The following is a 25000-nucleotide window of genomic DNA, read 5'->3' as shown; positions in this document are numbered from 1 at the left end:
TATCTTTTTACTGGGGATATCGTTATATCGAGGATCGTTGTATCGGGGTTCCACTGTAAAAACATTTCCCTATCGCACGAACCATCCACCCTCCCCCCTCAATTGCTACCTATACCAAACCTGTACCGTCCTACAAACATCGAACGCACTCGCCTAAGCTTCGATTACCCCTAGTAATTATTGTTAAATAGACACAGCCCTTTAAGAGGAAACTGGACGTAAACATCACAGTCTAAATCAATACAATTTATTTACACAAATTGTGTGTCAAAGTGGATACAGCATAAGACATACACATTTCTTTGTACAGGAAGTCATCTACAATGATCTTTGCAAAAACTAAAACTCCAACATTCCAAAATACTACACAGAAAAAGTTGCAGATGCTTGAGAGAGGCCTAGACGCCTGAAAATAGAAGATAAAAAAAAAAAAACTCTATCTGATTTCATTTGTTGGAACCTCCTGTTACAATAGCTTTCAAGAAAATTTTACTTACGCCTCCTTTAGAAATACTTCAGCACTTATTCTGTCCATGTCCCCACCAGGAGGATCTCTGTTGAAATTTTTCACCCCCAATGTTGCAAGACCTGCCGCAAAAATTATAAACAATGAATGACGTACATGAAGGGAAAAGATGGAGCAACCCACTGACTGTCCCTGGTGAACATATTAAGTTTAGGCTGGTTTGGGTGTTAAAGGGTTAAGAAAAAATGCGGGAAAAGACATGATACTTGGAATTCCACACCTTTCTCTTTCCTTCCCTGCATGCCTTCTTAATGCCATGAAATAAATCTCTTATTGGGTGCCCTTACGTCCAGAAATGCTTGTAGTTAGATGCATTCAACACTTTTAAGTCCAGCACAGTGACGTCCAATCATGCATTTGCTACCTATCTCCAACAATATATGATATATATTGGGCTTAGCATTATTTCTATGTTAGGGTAAATCCAGCCTTTTCTTATTGCTTGAAGAACAGAGTTTAGGGGACACTGAGGTGTAGTCCTGAGAAGGACTGTTTGAGATGACATTGACTAACGTTTCGACAACCTGAGGCCGGTTGCTCGAAACCTGGTTAGTGCAAACCGTTGGTTAAGAAGTATCGAAACCAACATGTTTCCATGATATTTAATGCTGGTTACCGATTTCGGTTTCGGTTTCGGATTGAGGTTTCCCAATAGAACACTTTTCCAACCGTTTTTGATTGAAACGCGGTAACTCCTGGGAATAGTTATTACCAGACTTCTCAGCGTTGACAAGTTGAGGCCCGAAACCAACATGGCAGGAGCCCATGACCGACTTTAAATGGCCCGCGTAAACAACATCGGCTGCTGCCAATGCTTTTTCAACCGTTTCAACCTAGTTTGATGCCGGTTGAAACAGTTGATCAAGCAAACCAACCGAAAACAGTTTTTTCCCAATAGAACACGAAAAAACCCAACCAACTAAAAACGGTTGATCCCAATAGAATACAACCTTAGACTTAATCTGTAAAATGAAAGTTTAACCTAGGGGACTCGTGGTGGGTATATCCATGAGATCTTTCCCCCTAATTCTCTACTCTCTCAAATCCCATAATACACCTCTTTTACCCCTCAAAATGTGGATAATCATTGTTTGCAATTTCCCCTGGGACATGAAAATGTCCCAAGAGAAATCAAAAACAATGTGTACGCAAATTTTGGGGGGTAAAAGAGGTGTATGATGGGATTTTGGAAAGCAGAGAATCTGATTGAGCTCTTGTTACATATGAGAGTGCACAGGAAAAGAAAAGTAAAAAATGTAACCTTGTTTGTATTGTTCATATGTGATAAATCCTTTTCCTGTTACATCTAGCATTCCAAACAACGACTTCACATTGCTGTCATCAAATATACATGGGTAATTTCTTCGCACTGTCCTAGCATCTTTTAATTTCTCCAAGTATTGCTTCATATATGCCTTCGGATCATCTGAGAAAACAGAAAAAATAAACAATAACCCCAATGACCAACAATACGAAGTAGCTCTCGAATTTCAAATAGCAAGAAGTTGCTCATTTCACTTAATGTTTAGGTCTAAACACTGATTTTAGTGATGAGAAATTAGGTTTACTTCGCTTATTTTTTCTGCTTATTTTCGTGGTAAATAGTCTAACTGCCCCGGAGGCCCATGAAAAGGCTTAAAAGGCATCTAGTTTCACCAACAATATGAGAAGAAGGCATTTGAATATACTACCTGGTCTTTCATATATCAACTGTGCCGTTAAATTCTCAAATAGTTCCAATATTTTGTGTTTTGTGAGGTAATCCTGAGCGTTGCTTTCCTTGTTCGCCATTTTGACTGTAATGTGTTTCTATAGTAACAGTACTGTTTCGTTCTTAGTACGCGCGCGGGATTTCTCTGCGAACGCCTGATTTGTTTTAACACCGTATGTCTTTGATGGGCATTAGAAATGACTTCAGAGGACATATCAAACGGCCAGGAAAGAGTCATGGTTCCAGTTGTAAACGAGCTAGACGATGAAAGCCCGACACCGTTTGGGGTGATAATCTTATTACATTTTGATGATACAAATGTGAATTGTTTGTTTACCATGGAAGCTTATAGCTTATGTACCAGTCAAATCTTCAAAGCTTCAACATCTTCGATTCCCCGGGCAACCCCCCGGGCATTTGAATTTTTGGAAAGTTTTTGTTCAAATTCCCCCCTCCCCGGGCCAAAAAACTGTTCAAATGCCTCATCATAGGTCCATTTCAGGTGATCAAATGCCCCCAGCCCCGGGAAAATTACCAGATTACTGTTTTCGGCACAAGGAATGTCAAGTTTCACTGGCTCATGGATGAAAGAAAGTCGGCTGAGACGCCTTCAGTTGTTGAAGAAAATATAGCAAATGCTTCGCATCCAATATTATTGAAAGCTAAAGAAAAGATTCTGGGGATATTTCATGTAAACACATCAAGTCAAACATAGTAGATGAACTCACGATTATTTCACGAGCAGCAGCCAAAATCATTTTTATAAACTGAATGCATAGCGGCGTTTCATGCAACAACACTTAAATACATTCCATACATTCATTCCATTATTAATTTTATACACTACATATCAATCGTCACGAATGTATTAAAATATTCATAAATACAACAGGTCTGTCAAAGCAATATAATTGACCTCTATAAATCGTATCAGGCGACCTCGATATTGTATTGAATAATTTATTGTTTATTGTAAATACAATTTAAGATATTCATATTTATTATGTTCAAAGATAATATAAAATGGTTCTTAAAATCCATATTTTAAGGTATTATACCTTGAAATACGGAAGAAAGCTTGTGTAGACCTTTGGTTTTCAACCAAACAGCCACAAATTCGCAATCTTTTCCTTTGAATTCATCAGAGTTTGTTTCCGCCATGATTTATCAACCCACATGGAAAAGCAGCGTGAAATTGAGGCTAGCGATCAAATTCCCTCCCCCCAGGCAAGAAAAGGTGTCAAATGCCCGGGATATGCCCAAGGGGGGGAGGGGGGGGGGGGGAGGAGATGTTGAAGCTTTGATTTGACTGGTACATTATGCATGATGAAGGAGTTCAGAACCTTGGATAAATGATTTGGGACGTTAACTTAACTTTGCATGTGGCTTTCAATTTCACTTGATATCGTTGATCTTTTTTTTTCCCCCTGTTTCAGCATAGTTTAGATGTTATTAACCTTCGGGGGGGAGGGGGTGTTAATTTCCCACCATTCAAATATTAGAGTACCCCCTCTTATCCAACTTGCCTGATGGTCCAAATGCACTTCTGCCAAAGATTGTACCTCTTCAACCACAACAATATTGGACAGGTTGATGCCATGAAGTAATGTTGCAGTGAAACCAATAACATCATCTCATAGCATACTCTCTATCTTTCTTTGTAATAGTACACAAGAGAATGCATTGCAGGTCCCAATGTAAGTGATTCATTCAAGTCTTCATTCTACCCTGGCTGTGAATGTCACCACTGTGCAATGGACAGTTGCTCCTGCCTACAAAGCTTTGGTCCATGTTATGATGGCAAGGGACACCTTCAGATTCTTGGCCAACAACCAACTGGTAATTTCTGTTTTTAACTCATTAATAAAAGAAAGGAACAATTCTGGAATGTGACCGGCAGAGTGTAGAGGTAATTAATAAATTTATAAACAAAGAGATAAATAAATTACACCATGTAAATCTTAAACTATCTTTTTGATTAACATTTTCGTGTTATACTTCATTCAGTTGTTACTATTTTTCACATTAGCATTTTCTATTAAGCTTACATCGCTTTGTATTCTGACTAACTGAAGATGGCAGAAGTTTCTGTTGAAACATGTTTTATAAACTCAAAGGTTTTGTTGTTTTCTTAAATAAATAAATAAATGAATAAATAAATAAATAATCACTGTATTTAAGTCGCAAGGTTATTTAGCTGAGCTAATTGGGGAGACTACAAATTAACTGAAACTGAAATCAGAACACATAGAATAAAATGTTGGTTTTTGAGAAGGAGGGGGGGGGGGGGGAACTGGAGAATCTGAAGGAAATACTCTCGGAGCAGAGTAGAGAACCAATGAATTCAACCCATATATGGTGTTGAATCTGGCAATCGATCCTGGGCGTCACTGGTGGAAAGCAAGTGCTTTCACCATTGGGCCAGCCCTGCTCCCCAAAAAGTATGCTTTGTGGATGTACATGTAAGCCCTTTTTGGCCAGCTGATACACAAGACACTGAATGAAGTGGAGGAGTTTGTAGCTTTTCCTACTGCATCAAATCCTTTGAGCAGTCAATGATCCAGACCTGAGCACATGATGTTATAGATTGGATTACAATTTAACCATTCTATTGTGGTTGTGTGTTACTATGAACCATCTTACCGGTACTTCAGTGACTTGAATTTATGGCACATGTTGGCCATGATGGAGGATAAACACTGTATTTTGTTATGTCATAACTTTAATAAGTTTTCTTTTAACAGTCACAAGCTGCTTGTCACAGCTTTTGCCGGTGCAAATTACTACATTGTACGTACTATCACCTTGTAACTGTTACACCTCGACAATTACCTAACCTTTTTCTCTTGTCAGCTTTCTGCCAACCTGTTTTTGAATGCAACAGTTGCTGTGGCTGCCCTGAATCTTGTCCAAACAGAGTAGTGCAAAAAGGACAACATCTAAAACTCCAAGTGTTTAAAACTGAATGCAAAGGATGGGCACTAAGACCTCTGGAAATTGTCAAGAAATTTGCCTTTGTTGCTGAATATGCTGGTGAACTTATTTCTGTCCAAGAAGCTAAACAACGAGCACTTCAGCTAACTCATGAGACTGGAAACTATCTTATAGTACTCCGGGAACACAGTTCCAATAACCAGATTTTGAGAACACATGTGGATGCGCATTTCCACGGCAATGCCTCAAGGTTCATAAATCATTCTTGCAACCCCAATCTTGTAATGGTGCCAGTGAGAGTTGATTCAATTGTGCCAAGACTAGCTCTTTTTGCAGCTAGGGACGTCAATGTTGGTGAAGAGCTGTCGTTTGACTATTCGGGACAATTCTCCATTTGGTCGACAGGGAAATCGCCTAACAAATGTAATGGCATGGAGGTATTAAGATCATGTGGAAGAGAGCCCAAAAGATGCTCTTGTGGTTCATGGAATTGCAGTGGTTTCCTTCCTTTTGATCCGTCATTGTATGTGTCATAGGGCTCGCAATGTGTATCTCCCTGGCTGGCTAGTTTTATATAACTTTTTACAGGGTTAGGGTTAGGGTTAGGGTTACTTTTCCACTGTGTTTTAATTATATGCAGCATACTGGCATTGTTGGCAATGATTGTGCCTGTCGTTCAGTTGGTCAGTCAATAAATGAGATAGTGACATGTTTGCTCAGTGAGACAATCAGTCATTCATATTCTTAGTTGCTGGGTTAATTTATGTGATACCCATTAAGTAAGCTATAATCACTGATAATTTTGATGAGAAAATTTACTGACCCATTCTCCACCGATGAGGTGAGGTGGCACCACAGATTTTCACAAATTAGTGTGTGAACTATGTCTTTCATATCTTTCACAGTCATTCATTCACCTCATATGTGATACATTATTTACAAACTAGCCACTGACCAGCTCCCAGGTGGCTCAATGGCTCAGATGGTAGTTGGGTTTTTTTCAGGCTTTCTTAAAGTTTGTAACTGTTCAAGTTAATGTTTTTGCATTTTTTCTAGTTGCTCTTAACTGTTACGATCTTTCACGTGTTGAAGTCCTACTCGATATGGATGCTCAGTTTCTTTCGTATTTTTTTATTTTCTTGTTTTTATTTACGCTGCCGAAAAACACAGAGGACACAAAGCCTAAGACAAATAACAACGGGGTTAAAAAATAAACGGAATTTGGGATTTACTATATTCAAAACGTGAGCACATATTTTTTTGGCATAAAGAATACGGACATGAGGGTAATTAGCACTAAACGATTCAGTTTGGTTCAAAATTCGAACGGACTAAAAGACTAATCCCGGGAGGGGGGGGGGGGGTAGACTCTCATATGAAACAGACGGGGATGCTTGTTGTCTCGCTTAGGGGTGTAAATTTTGGATTTTGGTCTCGCTTAGGGTGTTCCGGGCAAAGCGCCGATATTTCAAGCAGCCAAGGTCTCGTTAATGGTTCCGCGAAGAAACACAGAATTACGCGAAGAGAAACAGAAGTCAAATTTTGCTTTTAAAAACTACTTTTAGATAAAAGCATTCGATGATTATGTCTTTATATCATTAAAACTCATTGCATGTCGTTTTTGTGTGTGTTTTAAGCGGTCTCTTTTAGGGGTCAAAATTTGCTTAACCCACGCCCAGATTGGTCTCCTTTAGGGGTCACAAAAAGCTTGAGCCACGCCCGGATGGTCTCCTTCAGGGGTTAAATTCAGAATTTCCGACGAGCATCCCCGTCTGTTTCATCCGGAGAAAATTTTTCTTGAATAAACTTGACTAGATGCGAGGTGTACATACGCTGTAATTAATGTCGACGATTAGATGGTTGCAACAAATGCATTTTATAAATATAACGAAAAACTTAGCCAAAAACGTATTCCGTACATCATACAAAGCATTTAAAAAACAATGGTGAATTACAGCATGGACATTAAAACTACGAACAGTACATGAATGAAGGGGGTAGTTTCTAAAGAAACTGTGGTGCTGCGTCGGTGGGGAAGTAGTATACAAAAATTTGGTTTTATCAACGTAGTTGATAATGTAAATTGGCCACCGTACAGAGATTCTAAAAGCTGACGTTTCGAGCGTTAGCCCTTCGTCAGAGCAAATCGCAATGCCTCTAAACCTTTGTAATTAGTGTTTGCAAAAAGTGTAATTAATTAATTAAAAAAAAAATAGAATGCGGGGAATGAACATATAGAAATTCCTGACATTTAGGTTTCATTTGCATAATGTTCCTCGCCTCGCGCAGAAATCACGTTTGCTTGTAGTCTCGCACATACGCAAATATGAACCTTTGAAAGAAGCTGTCGCTTATTCAAACCGGGGATGAACGAAGGTTTTCGGGCCTCTTTCCGCCCTGGTCGAAACGTCTTTATCAAGTTTTTAGTGAACGTCGTTAGACGTTCAGATAAGTCAGTGTCCAACATTTCTTGTAGTAATTATACTTGAAATAAGTTTGATTTTAACTGAGGTTACTGAACACATCCACCGCAGCATTGCGGGCCAACTTCCACAGGACTTAAGCCAGCCTTGGCTACAGCCGAAGAAAATAAAAGGTTTTGCCCATGCTATCCACCAGAAAGGAGTACTTAATAATTGTTAGGGCTTTGTTGATGGGACGGTCCGACCAATCTGTCACCCTGGTGAACATAACGCATTATGTACAATGGGGAAACAAGGGTCCACCCGCTTAAGTTTCAGTCAGCCGTAGCACCGAATGTTTTGATTGCAAATCTCCTTGGCCCTGAATAATTGAGGAGAAAGAGATGCCTTTGAAATAACATCTGCAAATGGTTAGACTCTCTAGTCTTCTCGGTCAAGGACGATAAAGTGTAGGCCCCGTCTCACAACCTTTCAATGTTTATAACCCTGTGGGACCTAGAAGAACCCGCACAGTATTCGCAACCAGCAGGGAGCGCATGGAGTTCCAGGTGTTGTGGTCTGTCCTCTTTGGTATATAATGGTTGGGAGCGTTCGTAAGTCGACGTGTGACGTGTGTAAGGGACTTCCTGTCCTACTCTTGACTCTCCATTGGCATTGTCCAATTAATGTATGATTGAAACTGAGAAACCTCCATAGTATAGTTGCAGGGGAGATGACTGAATTAAACTGAAAGACACATTTGTTGATGCGCTTGCAAATCTTATATTTCACGTATTTGTACAAAAAATCCTTAATAAATAATAATAGACAATCATTTGCCACAAAAAAAGCGACCTCTTCTTCATTTTTGCATCACTGTTGGCATATAAAGTAAAAGCTGCTGCTATAAATAATTGTTTTGCTTTAAATGAATCTGTCATTTCATGTGTTTTTCTCCTCTCCATATATTGATCCGTTTGTCTGTGTAGAAAAGAAGACAAAAGTAATTTTAGTGAGGTGTCTTCAAACCACAATCATACTATAAACCAATCCAAAACGTTAACGGACGCAAATATTAAACTAATCAGGCTTCGGCGAGAAACGAGCTTAAGCACGCGCGTTTTTGAGACGCGGACGGCAACCGGAAGTGAGCTGTTTTCCCTTTTAATATGTCTTCACACAACCACATTTACATTGCTAAGTATACTTTCTCCATTAAAATGATTAATATAAAAAGGTGGGAGACACCATTGTCCTGCCACGCGAAATGTTCTCTTCCGGCTGCCGTTCGCGTCTCAAAAACGCGCGTGCTTAAGCTCCCTCTAATGCGTGGGAAAATGCGCGTGCCGGGAAGTATCTGCTTCGTCAGTGGGAAGTGCATGAATCTCGATAATTTTGTTTTATCGAACGAATTGATAAAAGTAAATTAAAGGGGCTATGTCATGCAAATGATGTAATTTCACGACACCCAAAATGCCCAAAAAGTAGACTAATGAAACATTGCAATAACCACTTAAAACTGTTGAACAACATAAAATAAATATAGAAAAAGAAAGGAAAAGCGTGGATGAACACAAATGGACAAGGCTGAAACGGATTGTATTTGGTTAATCTTGAAAAAAGTTGGCCCGGCCATTTTTCAAGTTTATGGCATATCGCCTGGATAAAGGTCGTTTATGCTCAGAATCATCTTCGTAACCGCGAGGTGCTAACGCTCGAAACGTTGCAAATCTTTCTTCCAGTGGTTATAGTTGCAGTTCTTGCAAACTGAAAACCTGTTTGTCTTTTTCATAGATCGAGCAAGCTATAACATATAGAGTGTTTTCATATGACGTCACGGCGGCCATGTTGGTGTCCCTAAACAAGGGAACGACGGCCATGTTGGTGTCCCCAGCTAATCCTCTTGGAATTGAGCTCTATTATCATGCAAACGTTTTTTTTTTTTACGGTGGAAAAACAAGGTTACTGATCACGTGAGTGAAAACACTCTATACGATTGGTCGCAATCCAGTTGGCAAATCAAGTGTAGCGATTCACCCCGAATCCACGGCGTAAGCGCAGACGAATCCAACGCTCTACCTATTGGGCCATCCCCACCCCCGCAACATCGTTGTCACTAACCAACGTTACCTAACTAGGTGACGACATTTAGTCGGAGCTTAAGATTACCTGGTGCGTCGGGTTTGCAGAAACCGCACGAATGTGGACACCACTTTGTCATGAACTTCTTCCAGTGATCACAGTATCCGGTATGAGAAGCAAAACGTTGGCATTCTTTTTCGAATTTATCTCGACACTTTCCTGAGAAAGAAAATGAGAAAATCTTAGTTTCACGTTGGGTGTAAAAGTGTTGTTCAGACTATGTAGCTGGCACCAGGGTTTGAACACGGACAGTAGAAAAGGCCTCTTGGGCAACCCTGTGTAACCCGCGTTTTCTTGTGGTTTTCGGAGCAGAAAGAAACTGAAGAACAGTGTTAACGTTTTCGATATTTTAGTCGAGCGAAAATCGTGTTTTTCGGTCCTTCTTTGTTCCTTTACTCCACGGAAGTGCTTTCTTCGTAGGCTACCTCCCGGCGGAGGGGTCGCGGTTCTCCTAAAAATATATTCCCTTTTCCAGTTATTAATTCCGAGCTTATCAATACAATCAATGTCAAATTATAATCTCTTTCTCGAGCTAGAGCTAATATGGCCGGGAACAAGTGCCCTACAAATCAAATTAAAGTGCTGATCAAAGCACATTTTGAGGAGAATGGAGACCTGCAGTACTAGGAGAAAAACCTCCTGGAGCAGAATAGAGACCCAACAGAGTCAACCCTCGAACCCGTAGCCGGGCCACATTAATTGGTGGAGAGTTCTCTCACAATTGAACCAACCCTGCTCTGCCTTCGTAGTGTTAAGCCTTCAATAAATCGTAACAAATAGTCTCGAGCCCCTTTGAAATCCTGATCCTTTTCAAGATTCTTCAGTTTTTTAATTGACTGAGATGATCTTTAGCTTAAAAAATCTTTTTACATCCACATTTCCAATACATGGAATCCACACACTGATCACAAAAAGGATGTAGTGTCCGGTGTTGTTGTGTGTCTTGTGCGATGTATCATGATGAGTAAATGCTCGGAGATTTTAAATGCCTCAAGAGACTTTATGGTTGAGCTCTATGAAAAAAGCACAGTTCGTGTATTTCAAACAAGTTTTGTGAAAGTTTTTTCGACTTTCTATCACCCATCAAAACGTACTCTGCATTGTCTACTTACGTTTTTCGCTATTTTCACTCTTGTTGGCAGCATGAAGAGCAGGCTTTTTGTCCCAAGGTTTACACGGATAATCTTTTAACAGTTGCTTGATATCGATTGCGCTGAAATCATCCATGTTGCCCAGTGGTCTGTTAGGATCTGCTATGGACTGCAATGTGTTGTCGCCATTCTTGCTGAAGGCTTGCTTGTCATAATGCATCAAGCTGTCAAAGTCATACGGTTCCTGTGCACTGTCCAGTCTGTCTGGGCCGTAACTGTCGAAGTTCTTTTCAAACCCTTTGAAAATCAATTAATCGACCCGTCAGTGAGTCAGTCGGACAGCCAGATAATCTTTGAGTCAGTCCAATATTCCTGTATTCTTCCAAATGATGGATCTCTTGGCCATCTGTTTAGTTCTGGAAGACCTTCAGTAATTTCTTGCGTGAACTGTTGTCAACGTTTTGTTGACTAAAACTGATGGAGTTTTCAGTTTGCAATTATCTTTTGTTTGTTTTTTTATATACTTTTCTTCTCCCAAGTAGAGGCATTTCTGGCCTTCACTTGGGCTTCAAGTTTACACCCTTTGCAAATTTAAAATACCGTATTTTAATTTTCAGGAGAATGGAGGACAACGATTGCACGGTATTTTTAGTTAGTCAGGTTTTTCAGCTTGGTTTCATTACAAATTTGGCAGTTTGGCGAGTGCCTGAACAAATATAGTGGCCTACTAAATAAACCTCACCTGGTTCAATGTTCCACCAGAGAACCATAATGTAGTCGTCTCTATCAGTGCGTGACTGTTCATGGAAGAATCCAAGGACGTGCATCAGTTCGTGCATAACAGTGCCTTTGTACTCGCAGCCTTCCCCTACAGAGATTCTTTGCTTTCCTCCTTGGCGGCCAATGGCAGAGAAACAACTAAAGCAAAATTCGCAAATTAGTGGTTCATTATCGTGGAACAGCTACGGGTACTGGTAAGTTTTAACGTATTCCTTAAAAATCAGCTTTTCTTATGATGAGAACAAGATCTCTTCTAGTCAGTCTCGCGATAGGCTCGATTAAAACACAAAAATTTGGTTTATCAACGGAGTTGATAATGTAAATTGACCACCGTACAGAGATTCTAAAAGCTGACGTTTCGAGCGTTAGCCCTTCGTCAGAGCGAATCGAGGGATTATGGGTTACGTGTAGTTTTTATAGTAGAGTAGGAGCTACGCTATTGGTGGTAACATGGCAACGTGAAAAGTAGGAATATATTAGTTAAATGAAAAGCGTTCGTTAATACCGTGAGGATTAAGGGTGCCGATTTGAAAGATGAATTTTTGTTCCAGATTCTTGCGGCTTTCCGTCGTACCTAGATGTAGGGAAAGGCCGCAGATAGCCATGTGTTTTTTGGAGTGGTTAGGCAGATTAAAATGGCGAGCGACTGGCTTAGATGCATCCTTGTCATTCTTCTCAACATCGCGAAGGTGTTCGCGGAATCGGTCACCTAGTCGTCTACCTGTCTCACCAATGTATAATTTATTGCATAACGTACAGGTTATGCAATAAATGACATTTGCGGAGGTACATGTGAAACGATCGGTGATCTTAACAGATCGCTTAGGTCCCGATATCTTGCTAGTGTTAACAATGAAAAGACAAGTTTTGCATCGTGAGCGCGCGCATTTGAAAGTGCCGGGTTGCTCGTTGGTTTTGAGCGCGCTTCTAACTAAAAAGTTGCCTACGTTTTTGTCGCGTTTGAATGAAATAAGTGGAGGTTGCGAAAAGATTCTACCAGTCTCGGGATCATTTTGGAGTAATTTAAAATTACTAAGAATGATGCTTTTGACTGCGTGATTATGAGGATGGAAAGTGAGGGTGAATGGAATTCTGTCATTCTTATCTTTCTGTGACGTTTGTAGTGACGACTGTCGATCAAATTGTTGGGCGCGATGATGGCCCGCTTTGACCACAGAGACAGGATAGCCACGTTTTTCGAAGAACTGGCACATCTCCTCTGATTTGCTGGAAAAATCGGAGTCATCACTACATAGACGTCGAAGTCTAAGAAATTGAGAATAAGGAATGGAGTTCTTGACATGTGATGGATGTGACGATGAATACAACAAATAACTGTGTGAATCAGTAGGTTTGTAGTGCACACTAGTACATAGCACGTTGCCTCTAATAGAAACTTTGATATCTAGGAAAGCCAATGAAGTTTCGGAAATTTCCCAGGTATATTTAAGAGCCGGATGAAAAGAGTTGACGGAGGTTATAAATTGATCGAGTTCTTCTCTGCTGGATGAAATAGCGCCGATGCAGTCGTCGATGTAGCGGCCGTAGAGTTCAGGTTTGGGGCCGTTGTACTGATTAAAAAATTGGTGTTCAACATATCCTACAAAAAGATTGGCATAGCTAGGTCCCATTCTTGTGCCCATCGCTACACCATTAATTTGCTTGTAATAGTTGCCGGCGAATGAAAAACAGTTAAGCGTTAAAACTAGTTCGGCAAGGCGGAGGAGCGTTTCCGAGCTAGGTTCTTTGACAGTGCGTTGATCGAAAAAGTGTTTAAGTGCTTGAAGACCTTCGCTGTTAGGAATGACTGTGTATAGAGATGTAATGTCCATGGTGAAAATAAGTTTGTCTTGGCCGGAGAAATTGAAATCGCGGAAAATTTGTAGTGCGTGTGTACTGTCTTTAATGTATGATGGCAAAGATTTGACGATAGGCGTCATAATCCTGTCTAAGTAGCTAGAAATGAGTTCGGTGGGGCAACTACAGGCAGAAACGATAGGTCGACCTGGGTTGTTGGGTTTGTGAATTTTAGGCAAGAAGTAAATGCACGAAGTTCTAGGGGTGTTGATGATGAGATTAGTGGCAGTGTCCGGTAATTCTTGATTAACTATAAGATTTTGAATCAAGAATTACCGGACACTGCCACTAATCTCATCATCAACACCCCTAGAACTTCGTGCATTTACTTCTTGCCTAAAATTCACAAACCCAACAACCCAGGTCGACCTATCGTTTCTGCCTGTAGTTGCCCCACCGAACTCATTTCTAGCTACTTAGACAGGATTATGACGCCTATCGTCAAATCTTTGCCATCATACATTAAAGACAGTACACACGCACTACAAATTTTCCGCGATTTCAATTTCTCCGGCCAAGACAAACTTATTTTCACCATGGACATTACATCTCTATACACAGTCATTCCTAACAGCGAAGGTCTTCAAGCACTTAAACACTTTTTCGATCAACGCACTGTCAAAGAACCTAGCTCGGAAACGCTCCTCCGCCTTGCCGAACTAGTTTTAACGCTTAACTGTTTTTCATTCGCCGGCAACTATTACAAGCAAATTAATGGTGTAGCGATGGGCACAAGAATGGGACCTAGCTATGCCAATCTTTTTGTAGGATATGTTGAACACCAATTTTTTAATCAGTACAACGGCCCCAAACCTGAAATCTACGGCCGCTACATCGACGACTGCATCGGCGCTATTTCATCCAGCAGAGAAGAACTCGATCAATTTATAACCTCCGTCAACTCTTTTCATCCGGCTCTTAAATATACCTGGGAAATTTCCGAAACTTCATTGGCTTTCCTAGATATCAAAGTTTCTATTAGAGGCAACGTGCTATGTACTAGTGTGCACTACAAACCTACTGATTCACACAGTTATTTGTTGTATTCATCGTCACATCCATCACATGTCAAGAACTCCATTCCTTATTCTCAATTTCTTAGACTTCGACGTCTATGTAGTGATGACTCCGATTTTTCCAGCAAATCAGAGGAGATGTGCCAGTTCTTCGAAAAACGTGGCTATCCTGTCTCTGTGGTCAAAGCGGGCCATCATCGCGCCCAACAATTTGATCGACAGTCGTCACTACAAACGTCACAGAAAGATAAGAATGACAGAATTCCATTCACCCTCACTTTCCATCCTCATAATCACGCAGTCAAAAGCATCATTCTTAGTAATTTTAAATTACTCCAAAATGATCCCGAGACTGGTAGAATCTTTTCGCAACCTCCACTTATTTCATTCAAACGCGACAAAAACGTAGGCAACTTTTTAGTTAGAAGCGCGCTCAAAACCAACGAGCAACCCGGCACTTTCAAATGCGCGCGCTCACGATGCAAAACTTGTCTTTTCATTGTTAACACTAGCAAGATATCGGGACCTAAGCGATCTGTTAAGATCACCGATCGTTTCACATGTACCTCCGCAAATGTCATTTATTGCATAACCTGTACGTTATGCAATAAATTATACATTGGTGAGACAGGTAGACGACTAGGTGACCGATTCCGCGAACACCTTCGCGATGTTGAGAAGAATGACAAGGATGCATCTAAGCCAGTCGCTCGCCATTTTAATCTGCCTAACCACTCCAAAAAACACATGGCTATCTGCGGCCTTTCCCTACATCTAGGTACGACGGAAAGCCGCAAGAATCTGGAACAAAAATTCATCTTTCAAATCGGCACCCTTAATCCTCACGGTATTAACGAACGCTTTTCATTTAACTAATATATTCCTACTTTTCACGTTGCCATGTTACCACCAATAGCGTAGCTCCTACTCTACTATAAAAACTACACGTAACCCATAATCCCTCGATTCGCTCTGACGAAGGGCTAACGCTCGAAACGTCAGCTTTTAGAATCTCTGTACGGTGGTCAATTTACATTATCAACTCCGTTGATAAACCAAATTTTTGTATACTACTTCCCCACCGACGCAGCACCACAGTTTCTTTAGAAACTACCCCTTCATTCGATTAAAACACGCCTGGAGGCGTGAGGTGAGCCATTGTTGATCTCCGCCAATCAGAAACTCGCCTGCACAAATCGAGCAGGCATAAATTATATTTAAATTATATGTTTTGGAGGAAATATTCAAAATGTGTCTGCGAAGGTAATTTTTGACCCGGCCTGTGTTCGAGCCTTACAGTGCTTTTTAAGGTGGGAAACTAAACATCCAAGACTTCAACAACGGAAAGCGGTCAAGGATAATGGTGTGTCGTTTTCTATCGCCTGAGTTCGGAAACTTCAGTAATTTGCCAGTCGGCGCCAAGGGCAAAATACGGCTTTCGAATGATTGTTATTGCAATTTCGGCTCAGACTTCGCTGACGTAAGAGCAAGTAAAATTCCTTTAGATCAATCGAACTTACTGCTGAATTTATTGGTTGCAGAACGAGGGGGCCGATGTGGCCGACTGAGAGACCTAAGGCAGCCAAAGATTTTGTTGACATTTCGCCGGTTAAATTCAAAATTACTTGACCATTTAACCACAAACTCAAGCTCGCATCACCGGGAAACTTCGCACAGACGTTTAAAGGATTGTTATGAAATTACTGTTTTTCTAAAATCAGTGTTTTGGGATGTCGAATGCCATTTCGCCGCAAATATTAACTTTGCATAAATCGTATTTTGAATTTACGTCACAGACACGATCTATCGCTCACGCGTCCAGCCGTCTCTTCTCACGGAGGATACCCGAACTCGAGTGAGCGGGGGAGAAATCGAGCCTAGTCTCGAGATAAGAAGCAAAATGTTTAAGTCTTCTTAAGACAGCAACAGAATAACCAGGAGCGATCAATTTAAGTCAGGGTAAATCTCAGAAACTAAACTTCTTCAGTGAAGACGACGTTTTGACGAAACTTTCGGATTGCACAAGTGACCGTTAAATTAACTAAGTGAATTACGTTCGTTTCACCCGATTGCCTATTCGCCAAAACTGAAAACCCTTTTACGCGAAATGGAAGTCCCACGGTAAACACCTTGACCGTCTAAATTTTTGAACGGCAAAGGTGTGGTTCCATGGATGCGTGGTAACTCAGCTATTATCGTTAGTCCTTCTCTTTCTTGACGCCATTTTGGATTTCGTAAAGTAGTACTCTGCGCATGAACAGATGGTAAAACCACTGACAAAGGTTTAACTTTAATCCGGTTCGTCAGTTCCGTGTGAACAGAGCGCAAACATTGCACGGTTCCGTGCGAACAAAATGGCCGGTCAAATTTTTCAACCGGTCGAAAATTCGTCCGGTACCGTGTGAATCGGACCTTACTCCGGGTGATGGATTCTTGCAAAACGCAAATTTCAGCCTTATGTTTACTGTCTGTTTACCGTAGACGCGATGATTAAACTCTCCAATAACTCGATCTGTAAAAACACTAGGCCACAAATACATCAAAATAGTAGTCTCCTGCATGATCATGTACTTATGCTAATACAGAAAGTTTCGCTTACCCTAGATTCCCTTCAAATTCGATGAAGTCCGGCTCATCTGTACGAGGGACAAATTTTACACATGTCCTTTTGTGAAACTCGTGCATGGCCTTTTTAATTGCAGAAAGGGCTTCTTTGCCTGCAAAAACGAACAATAAACGAATAACAATGAACGGTGTGTTATTGAGTCTCATACAACTGAATTATCCTATCAGACGCTGTCTTTCAAATGAGCGAATCATAACGCAAAGAAAAAAAAAAGATGCGGGAAAACGTCAACATGTTAAGAACCCGGGCTTTTCCTTACATCTGATTGGCTAAGAATGTGCTCAAAAATTTTAAGCCAATGCACAAGGCAGGGAGACGCCAAACATCCTTCCTCAGCGTTTCGCTCGCCAACCTTGCGAGACTGCTGAACTTTCTGCCATTTGGTTAGCATTCGGCAGAGTTGTTTTAATAACGAGTTAGAGAAATAAGTGGAGGAAACTAAGAACTACGGTGACCGAGTATTTTCGGCACACTGGCCAAGACTATGGAACATTTACAATACACCTCTATCCATACGGGAGTCATCTTCGTGTGAGCCCTTTAAGACTGGTTTTTAATATATTCTTATTTAAATCCTTCTTTAAGACATAAAAATCATTTAAAGAACTTTGAACAATGCTATACATAGAGCCTTACCATTATTATCTTATTTCTTCAATTATTTATTCATTATTTAGATCGCGTCGAAAATTTTTAATGTACAATTCATATACTTTATATATTTACATTAACACTATATATAAGGCACTATGTACCTTTTATTGTAATCTTTCTGACTGTTTAATTATTGTTAAGCGTTCAGACTTCGTATAACGCTTTGAAATAAATTATTAAAAAGAAGCGATAAAACATTTCGTAAAAGCATATTAAAAGTTTGTTGACGACGTTTCGACGTTTGGCTAACGTCATTAGAGAGGTTAAGCATGACTTTTACGGCCAACGGTAAGCGTGAAACAGCACGTTCCTGCTTATCATAAAAGCGTGAAAATTCTCTCATTTTATTTCGTCTCTTTTCTTTGAGAAGTTGCTTGATATCTGGAGCTAACAGGATAGAAATGAGCTAATATCGCGCAGGGTTCTTACATTTTTGGCAAAACCCTAATTTCATTCCGTATTTGGCGTAAACGTCATGCTTAACCTCTCTATTTCAAGTCAAAGAGTGAAAAATGAAAAATGTTTAAATACTAAAAAGACAATAGGTGATGGAGTGTTCACTTAAACAAAGAGTTTTGCACGAATGGAATCAGTCTGCGTGTCATGTGAGACTAGGATTGCGCGCCTTGATGAAAAGCAAGCATCTCATAGACAAGACAGTCAAATTTTCCTTGGCACTTTTTTAGAATGCGGAATTGGCTTTCTTTGAGGAGGCTTGTATCCCCATGGGCTGTCGAAAAGTGTTAACCGATTGCAGAATTCTTATGGTCAACAATACGTTGATGAAGGTGTCGAGCTGCAAAGCCGACATAACTGAATCACACAGATTACATGTAAAAGAGCAAACACGCATTGTTGATTAACGATCGGAGGCTTGATTTCTCTGGGCTTGAGGTCTTGCTCCTACTCTCAACACGCAGACTGATTCCATTTGCGCAAAACTCTTTGTTTAAAAGAACACTCCATCACCTATTGTCCTTTCAGCATTTAAACATTTTTATCTTTCACTCTTTGACTTGATAATGACTTTAGTCAAACGTCGTCAACAAACTTTTAATATGCTTTTACGAAATGTTTTATCGCAGTTTTTTTATCGATAAAATAATAATAGTAATAATAATAATAATAATATTGTTATTATTATTATCATTATCATTATCATTATCATCATCATTATTATTATTAAAAAATTCGTCTGGCTCCTATTTAAGAAGTAATAAAAAAGTTGATAAGATGGCCGTTTCAGTGGTCATGCCCTTAATTTTCAACATGTTGGATCGATCCAACATGTAATCAAATTTTCAACATTTATCGTACTCACCAATGCTTGAATCAATCGTGAAAGGAACCACGCCATCCGGCCACCTTTTGACCATGTCACTAACAATGTCACGTTTGTCTCTTGATTTCCCCGCTTTCCGGGCGTCTCTAAGGTTGTCTGTCACCAACACATCGCCTTCGATTATTTCTAAAGGTGAGATGGAAGGAAACGAGACACTATAAATCAGCTTAATGGATTCAAGTTACAGGTAGTGTGACGTAAAGATGAAGGATTAGGGTTTCACTGCTCTTACAAAACGAATCATAGACACACGCTGACACGAAAGAAAAACGAGAGACCAAACTGAGCGAGCAATTTTACCGATGATAGAGCTACAGAGGACAGATCGAAATGAAAGCATTTTTGTTCAGTTTTAACAGCCAATAGGATCAGGGCTCACCGGGTATGGGTCTTCTTTGACCTATCAGATAAATAAACACACTACCCATGCGATCCTCTGAAATTAACAGATTACTTGAATCTCAAGATGACTTTCCGGTTTAGGTTGGAGAGGTGTCACATCGACAACCTGACCTAATCCACAGTATTTGAAACTCATATTAGGTTTTGCCTGTTTACGATTCATTCACAACGCCTGGGTATGCCCTATAAATTGAAGAAACTATTTGCCTTGAACTACTGAGATGTGGGCAAACGTTTGTAACTCCTCCAATCTGCTTGACAAAGTTCATTATACGCAATTTGAAAAATCGTTTGTTCGTAAATTTTAAGTGTTAGGGAGAAAAGTTATGCCCTAATGAATTTGGAGTCACGAAAATCCCCTCGATTAGTTTGCCTCGGTTACATCTTCAGTGGAAAACAAAAACACGTGGGATTTCGATAGGCTTGTAATCTTATGTGGTCAGAATTAAAATACTGGCATTGTCTATAAAGAAGTTTACTTGGAAATTTTTCAAAATACGCTACTTCTCCTGATCCGTACGATGATAATCTTGACGAAACCATAACACAGTATATTGTCTTGATAAGATCGATGTTTGCTCTGAGTGCACAAAATCTGCCAAAAGAAGTGTTCATGGCAGAAGGATCCAAAACAGTATGTTTTTGGAAGCAATAGACCAAATAGGCTGACTCAATCATTTGGACCCAATTCAACCCTTTCTGACCCTTTGGAAATAAACATTTTGTTCCAGGTATTTCCATATCATTTAAAGGCAAGTGCTTCATTATAATGCAAATACAATAAACAAATAATCTTAATAACCCTCAGGATATTTGAATTGGGTTCAACATTGAGTTAGCCGATTTGTCCATAGATCATTGTAAGATTGAGATAGTTCAAGGTCAACGTTCTTAGATTTCCCTGTTCCATATGTACATATTAGTTTACGGAATTAAATAAGTAATTGGATTTCCTGATGTAGGCAGGCTTTCTTTCAGGTTTTAATTCACTGAATTTTGGCCAAAAAATTATCGTTCTTTGATACTGCCCAGTTACTAACCACGCAAATGCAAGATGACATGCTGTCTCTGACGCGAGCATTGGTAGGAGTGCGAGTACTGCAATATCGTGCTTCTTAATTAGCTTGTTATAAATAAAAGAGCGATAGCATATTCTTCACCACTAAAGTGAAGGCAGAGTTTTTCATAGGGTAACCACGGTCAAGGTCATCTCAAATTGTTTAGACAAAAGACAATAGCAATTTCTACCGATTTTTTTTTTGGAGGCTTCTGAATCAAAATCGGATTAACCATAATAAACAGTCTTGTATGATCGGCTGCGGTTCAACTTGGAAATTTTTCAAAACACGCCAACAGCGTTTTAGCTGTTGTTATGATGACCAGGTTAAAATGCAGTGTGGAAGCACACCCAGTGTTTAGGGCGCTTGCCTTGTGATCCGGATATCACTGGTTGAAGAAACGTTCTGGTTCAACTTCTCAGCTGCGCTTGTAAATAGCCAACTGGTTTGCCTTCAGCCATCTGGGATTCTTAAAACTTGTCGTTGTGTTTCGTGGTACCACTAATATGTTTCACTGCCCCTGAAAAACCCCTATGGGGAGTGGTCAGTTTAGTATGTCTGGTATGTGTCTACTGAGGGTAAAATGCTGATTGCGGAAAAAAACCTAAACCCTTCATTCATGCTAACCTAAGGTCTAAACATCGTCTTAGGCTTAATTAGGTTAAACGGCTTCCGCCCGCAATCTACATTTTACCCACTTGTTGATAATCTCGACAAAAACGATAATTTATTGTCTTAACGATAAGATCGGTGTTTGCGTGGAAGGAAAATGGCACCAACTTGAACTTTTGGCCCATGGGAACATTCCAAATTTTGAACAAACACGGCTCTGGTTCTAAATATTTTAAAAGCAAAACCGCACGACTACGTTTAGTCAACGACAATGTCTTCGGGAACGATGCGGGTGGATAGCAATATACTTAATGAACGAAAACGGCGGCTCTGAAAGTGTGTTATCTAGTTTTGGTTCGTTTCCCTTGTAACAACAGCGTGAAATGACCATATTTGAGGTTATTTAGAAAACGTGAGCGCGCACGAGGATAATGAACTTATTCTCTAATCGTCTACTCTTGACCGGACCAGTTTAATTCCCGGGTAGTGCTTTTTTTTTTTCGAATCTAAATCTCAAACAACGTTGAACACTTGCGAAATGATTATAAGAAAGTGAAAGTGACAGTGAAGTTTTTTCAGAATCTAAATTTCAAACAACGTTGAACACTTGCGAAATGATTATAAGAAAGTGAAAGTGATAGTGAAGTTTTTTCAGAATCTAAATCTCAAACAACGTTGAACACTTGCAACATGATTATAAGAAAGTGAAGTTCCGACGATAAAGCACGACAAAAAAGGAAAAGGTTCAGATTAAGCCTCTTCGAAACCGGCAGAGGTGAGTCCAGGCACTGCTAGTCTGCCGCTTAGCTGGCTGGCGGCATCGTTGGCGCAGCGAATGGAGGTGCTATGTCCGCGCGGCTTCGTCGCTCGTTCATTTCCCTCTGGCGCCAACAATACCACCATCTACGCAGGCTGACTGCGCCTGGGATGAATGTGACAATTTGAGAACAAGCGCTGAAAGCTTCTCACAAACTCTGGGTACGGAGCCTGAAAACGTGGTTTGAAACTTTACATTGCTGGGTATCTGATACAGTTATTGTCAATGGTGTTCAAGTTAGTAAAGCTTTCGCAAATGTCTCCCTTTTGTAGTACGGTTTCGAATATGGCAGCTTTCGGCAATTTGACTCCCAGCGGTTTAGCAGGACAGTTATCACCTTCGGCATAGTTCAATGGCCTTCGTTAGTGCTAAGAGGTAAACAGCGTCAGAAGGTCACAGCTTCGACTCATGCAGTGGAACACTCGGATGTCCCCCGAATATCCCTGTGCCATTCGTTCAAGAAGTTAACAGCATGGAAAAATCGTTCGTTGCTAGGGGGATACGCAAAAAAAGAGTTTTAAATGCCAGATATCAAAATAAATTGTGGGCAGTGACAAAAAAAAACTTACTTACTGAAATTTTAATTTTAGGGAAAGACAGAGTGTAGGAGAAGGAAGCTGGGATGACAGAAGATTTCTGTCTACCCTCCCTCACTTCCTGAAACAAAACAACCCCACCCCTCGTTAGTTATTTAAGACATCTCTTTTGGTTGTGTCTATTTTCTACTCACTGGGAATAAATAAACGAAGCAGCGATTCCGAAGGTTCTGTTTGCTACTTACAACGATTCTCAGACTCTGGCATTAGGCTGGATGAAGAATCGAAGCGTTAGAGAGTCATTATGTTTTGGATAATGAGCCACTCGTGTGATTCACCGAACAACCTTGAGCCAGTCTGTGGAGCTATAACCGCTACACAGAACATCGACACCAGTAGTCATAACAAAACTATCGCAGTTGTTGTTGGCATATCACAATTAAATCTTTATATTGTATGATCCCCGACCTCCCGCTTCGTGATATTAAACTAACTGGCGCATTTCCGTTTTGAAAATTTTATGATTTGGTCTGCTACCCTGGCTATCAAGAAAAACTCGGTCGTAGTAATTAATTGCCGTAAGAAACATTCCAAGATTTCACGCTGTGCAAACATGAGAAAAAATTGTCAGCTAGAAGGGGTCGTTTATCACGCCAAGTCTTGAAACGCTTGTGAGATATTCCTTCTCAAAAAACAGCGCGTGGAAGGCGGCAAAATTATTTAAGTCAATGATAGGTAATTATGAATCTTACCGATTTGTTCGTTGGAATGGCGTTTGTTGAGCCATGGAGCTGAAATTACTTTGCTGAAGAATTCCATAAGAATCACAATTACCAATACCGAAAAAAACTGTGAAAATACAGACGAACGCATCGTGTCGAACCAGTTGTGATGGGTTTCCTTGTGGCAAATTAACTTGGTTACGTAGGCCCTGGAGTCGTGTCTGTTTGAAATGAGGTCGGAACCAAATGAAAGGAAATTACAAATAAAACGTTGATCCCATATGTTTATAAAATACAATGCCGAGATTAATTTGCATACTACACTTGTCTACGTAAGGTAATTGATCTCACATACTCGAGTTGATAACAAAGCGATTAGTGAGGTGGAAAGGTCTCGTTCGTATTTTTTTCAAATAGCATCCGGCACGTGTCGCAAATCGAGGCGACTCTTTTTCGCGCAGATGATCTTAGCTACCGATATTGTGGATTATTGTCTGGAAAAGATTACAAGAAAAATGTTCCTTAAAGTTGTAAGTAACAATTTAGATGGCCAATGAGATTCAGAGCTTACTGTAGAGGACATTTGGTTGGTCTTGCTGTTGCGCCATCGAGAGGGCAAGACAGTTGTCAAGAGACATCATGATTAAAATCGAACTCACAAGAAGCGTACGTGAAGTTCTGGAAAGCTGGGTAGTTAGCCAAGGGTCATCGGTTTCTTTGTCAAGCTACACGAACCAGACATATGTAGTAGGGTTGAATATCTTCTGCTCACAAGGTGCTTCAATCCGCGGCGTGTCTGAGAATTTCATAAATGCAGGTAAACCTTAGTTTATCTAATTCGCTCTTGCCTTATCTTTTGAAATAATGATGCATATGTTGCAGCAGTTTTTCCTAATCTTTTCTGAGCTTCCTTTTCACAATTGCCTTTCTTCTTTACAGGCCTGACTCGTGAGATGAGAACAAAGTAAGTACAGATCAACGCAACATAGCCAAAATGGAAGCTCAGATTCGAGAAAATGGGAGTCGAGGTTACGAAAATTTAGCTTGGGCACCTCAGCAAAAAGTGAGGTTGAACTGTGGCTCGTGAGAGAAAGAAAGAAGGCTTGACATAAGTGCAAAAAAAAAAAAAAAAAAAAAAAACCGGCTGCGATGAGCGATTTGTGAAAAAAGGAACGAAAAGCGGTAGAGAATGGCACGAAAGTCTGGAGGTTCTGGCCGCCGGGACACCCTCATCAAAGAAGAGATTTTTGCTCAATACCCACGACCCTATTCGACCCTTAAACCTCTTTCGTGATTTATGAACACAAACAACAGCTTGGTGCCCCCCGAAAGTAGATAAACGGTTTAGCAATTAATCATCCCCTTACCCGACGACGCTGAGCAAATCTTTTCAAATTCTTGTGAGACTCCTTTTAAAGGTCTCCGCAAAGCTTTTTTTTGGTTCAGTTTTAAAGGAAAGAAAATGAAGATTGTGGGTATGGATATGAGCGAAGAATTCGAAAACTTTGAAAAAAAAAAACAGCGTGAACAATCGTAGGAATCAGAATTTCGGTCATGCTGTGGTTTTGTTGTAAACCGGCATCTTGTTTGATTTAAGCCTGACAAATTTAGATCCGTCAACTTAGTCTCGGCTACTGTTTCCAGTTGAATGAAAAATCTTTCCTGTCTTTTCCGGTCACGCCGTTTATCGCCAAAGCCGTCTGCATCACTAAAAATATTCTATATATTGTCAGTACTGAACAAAAACCGAAGTTGGAAATTTTCAAAATACA

At 40.2% G+C, this 25000-nt stretch overlaps 3 protein-coding genes and 1 long non-coding RNA gene across 4 annotated transcripts in view; 2 read left to right on the top strand and 2 right to left on the bottom strand.

Annotated features, from left to right (window-relative positions):
• Nucleotides 1–228: 228 nt before the first annotated feature.
• On the bottom strand, nt 229–2334 carry LOC138016748 (EF-hand calcium-binding domain-containing protein 10-like). Its single transcript, XM_068863935.1, has 4 exons — nt 2218–2334; nt 1788–1952; nt 498–588; nt 229–406 (listed from the first exon to the last, which is right to left on the bottom strand). Exons 1-4 carry the CDS (start codon nt 2315–2317, stop codon nt 364–366), a joined length of 399 nt encoding a protein of 132 aa, XP_068720036.1. The 5' UTR covers nt 2318–2334; the 3' UTR covers nt 229–363.
• A 49-nt stretch (nt 2335–2383) lies between these two features.
• On the top strand, nt 2384–5879 carry LOC138016527 (histone-lysine N-methyltransferase SETMAR-like). Its single transcript, XM_068863691.1, has 3 exons — nt 2384–2524; nt 3905–4076; nt 5091–5879. Exons 1-3 carry the CDS (start codon nt 2435–2437, stop codon nt 5705–5707), a joined length of 879 nt encoding a protein of 292 aa, XP_068719792.1. The 5' UTR covers nt 2384–2434; the 3' UTR covers nt 5708–5879.
• A 2458-nt stretch (nt 5880–8337) lies between these two features.
• LOC138016528 (hatching enzyme 1.2-like) lies at nt 8338–23523 on the bottom strand. Its single transcript, XM_068863692.1, has 7 exons — nt 23259–23523; nt 19061–19207; nt 17059–17176; nt 11549–11724; nt 10828–11103; nt 9743–9874; nt 8338–8554 (listed from the first exon to the last, which is right to left on the bottom strand). The coding sequence occupies exons 1-7, from the start codon at nt 23377–23379 to the stop codon at nt 8511–8513; spliced, it is 1014 nt and encodes a 337-aa protein (XP_068719793.1). The 5' UTR covers nt 23380–23523; the 3' UTR covers nt 8338–8510.
• Nucleotides 23524–23641: 118 nt separating this feature from the next.
• LOC138016010 (uncharacterized) overlaps nt 23642–25000 on the top strand; it is a 1508-nt gene continuing 149 nt past the window's right edge. The window contains exons 1-2 of the long non-coding RNA XR_011125687.1: nt 23642–24045; nt 24168–25000. The exon at nt 24168–25000 is cut by the window's right edge and continues 149 nt beyond it. This is a non-coding gene — a long non-coding RNA (uncharacterized lncRNA). The remainder of the gene's footprint in view (nt 24046–24167) is intronic.

The sequence above is a fragment of the Montipora capricornis genome, chromosome 9, assembly GCF_036669925.1.
Source record: "Montipora capricornis isolate CH-2021 chromosome 9, ASM3666992v2, whole genome shotgun sequence".
Taxonomy (NCBI): Eukaryota; Metazoa; Cnidaria; class Anthozoa; order Scleractinia; family Acroporidae; genus Montipora; species Montipora capricornis.
Note: the sequence above shows the minus strand (reverse complement) of the source record. Positions and strands in the feature narration are given on the sequence as shown.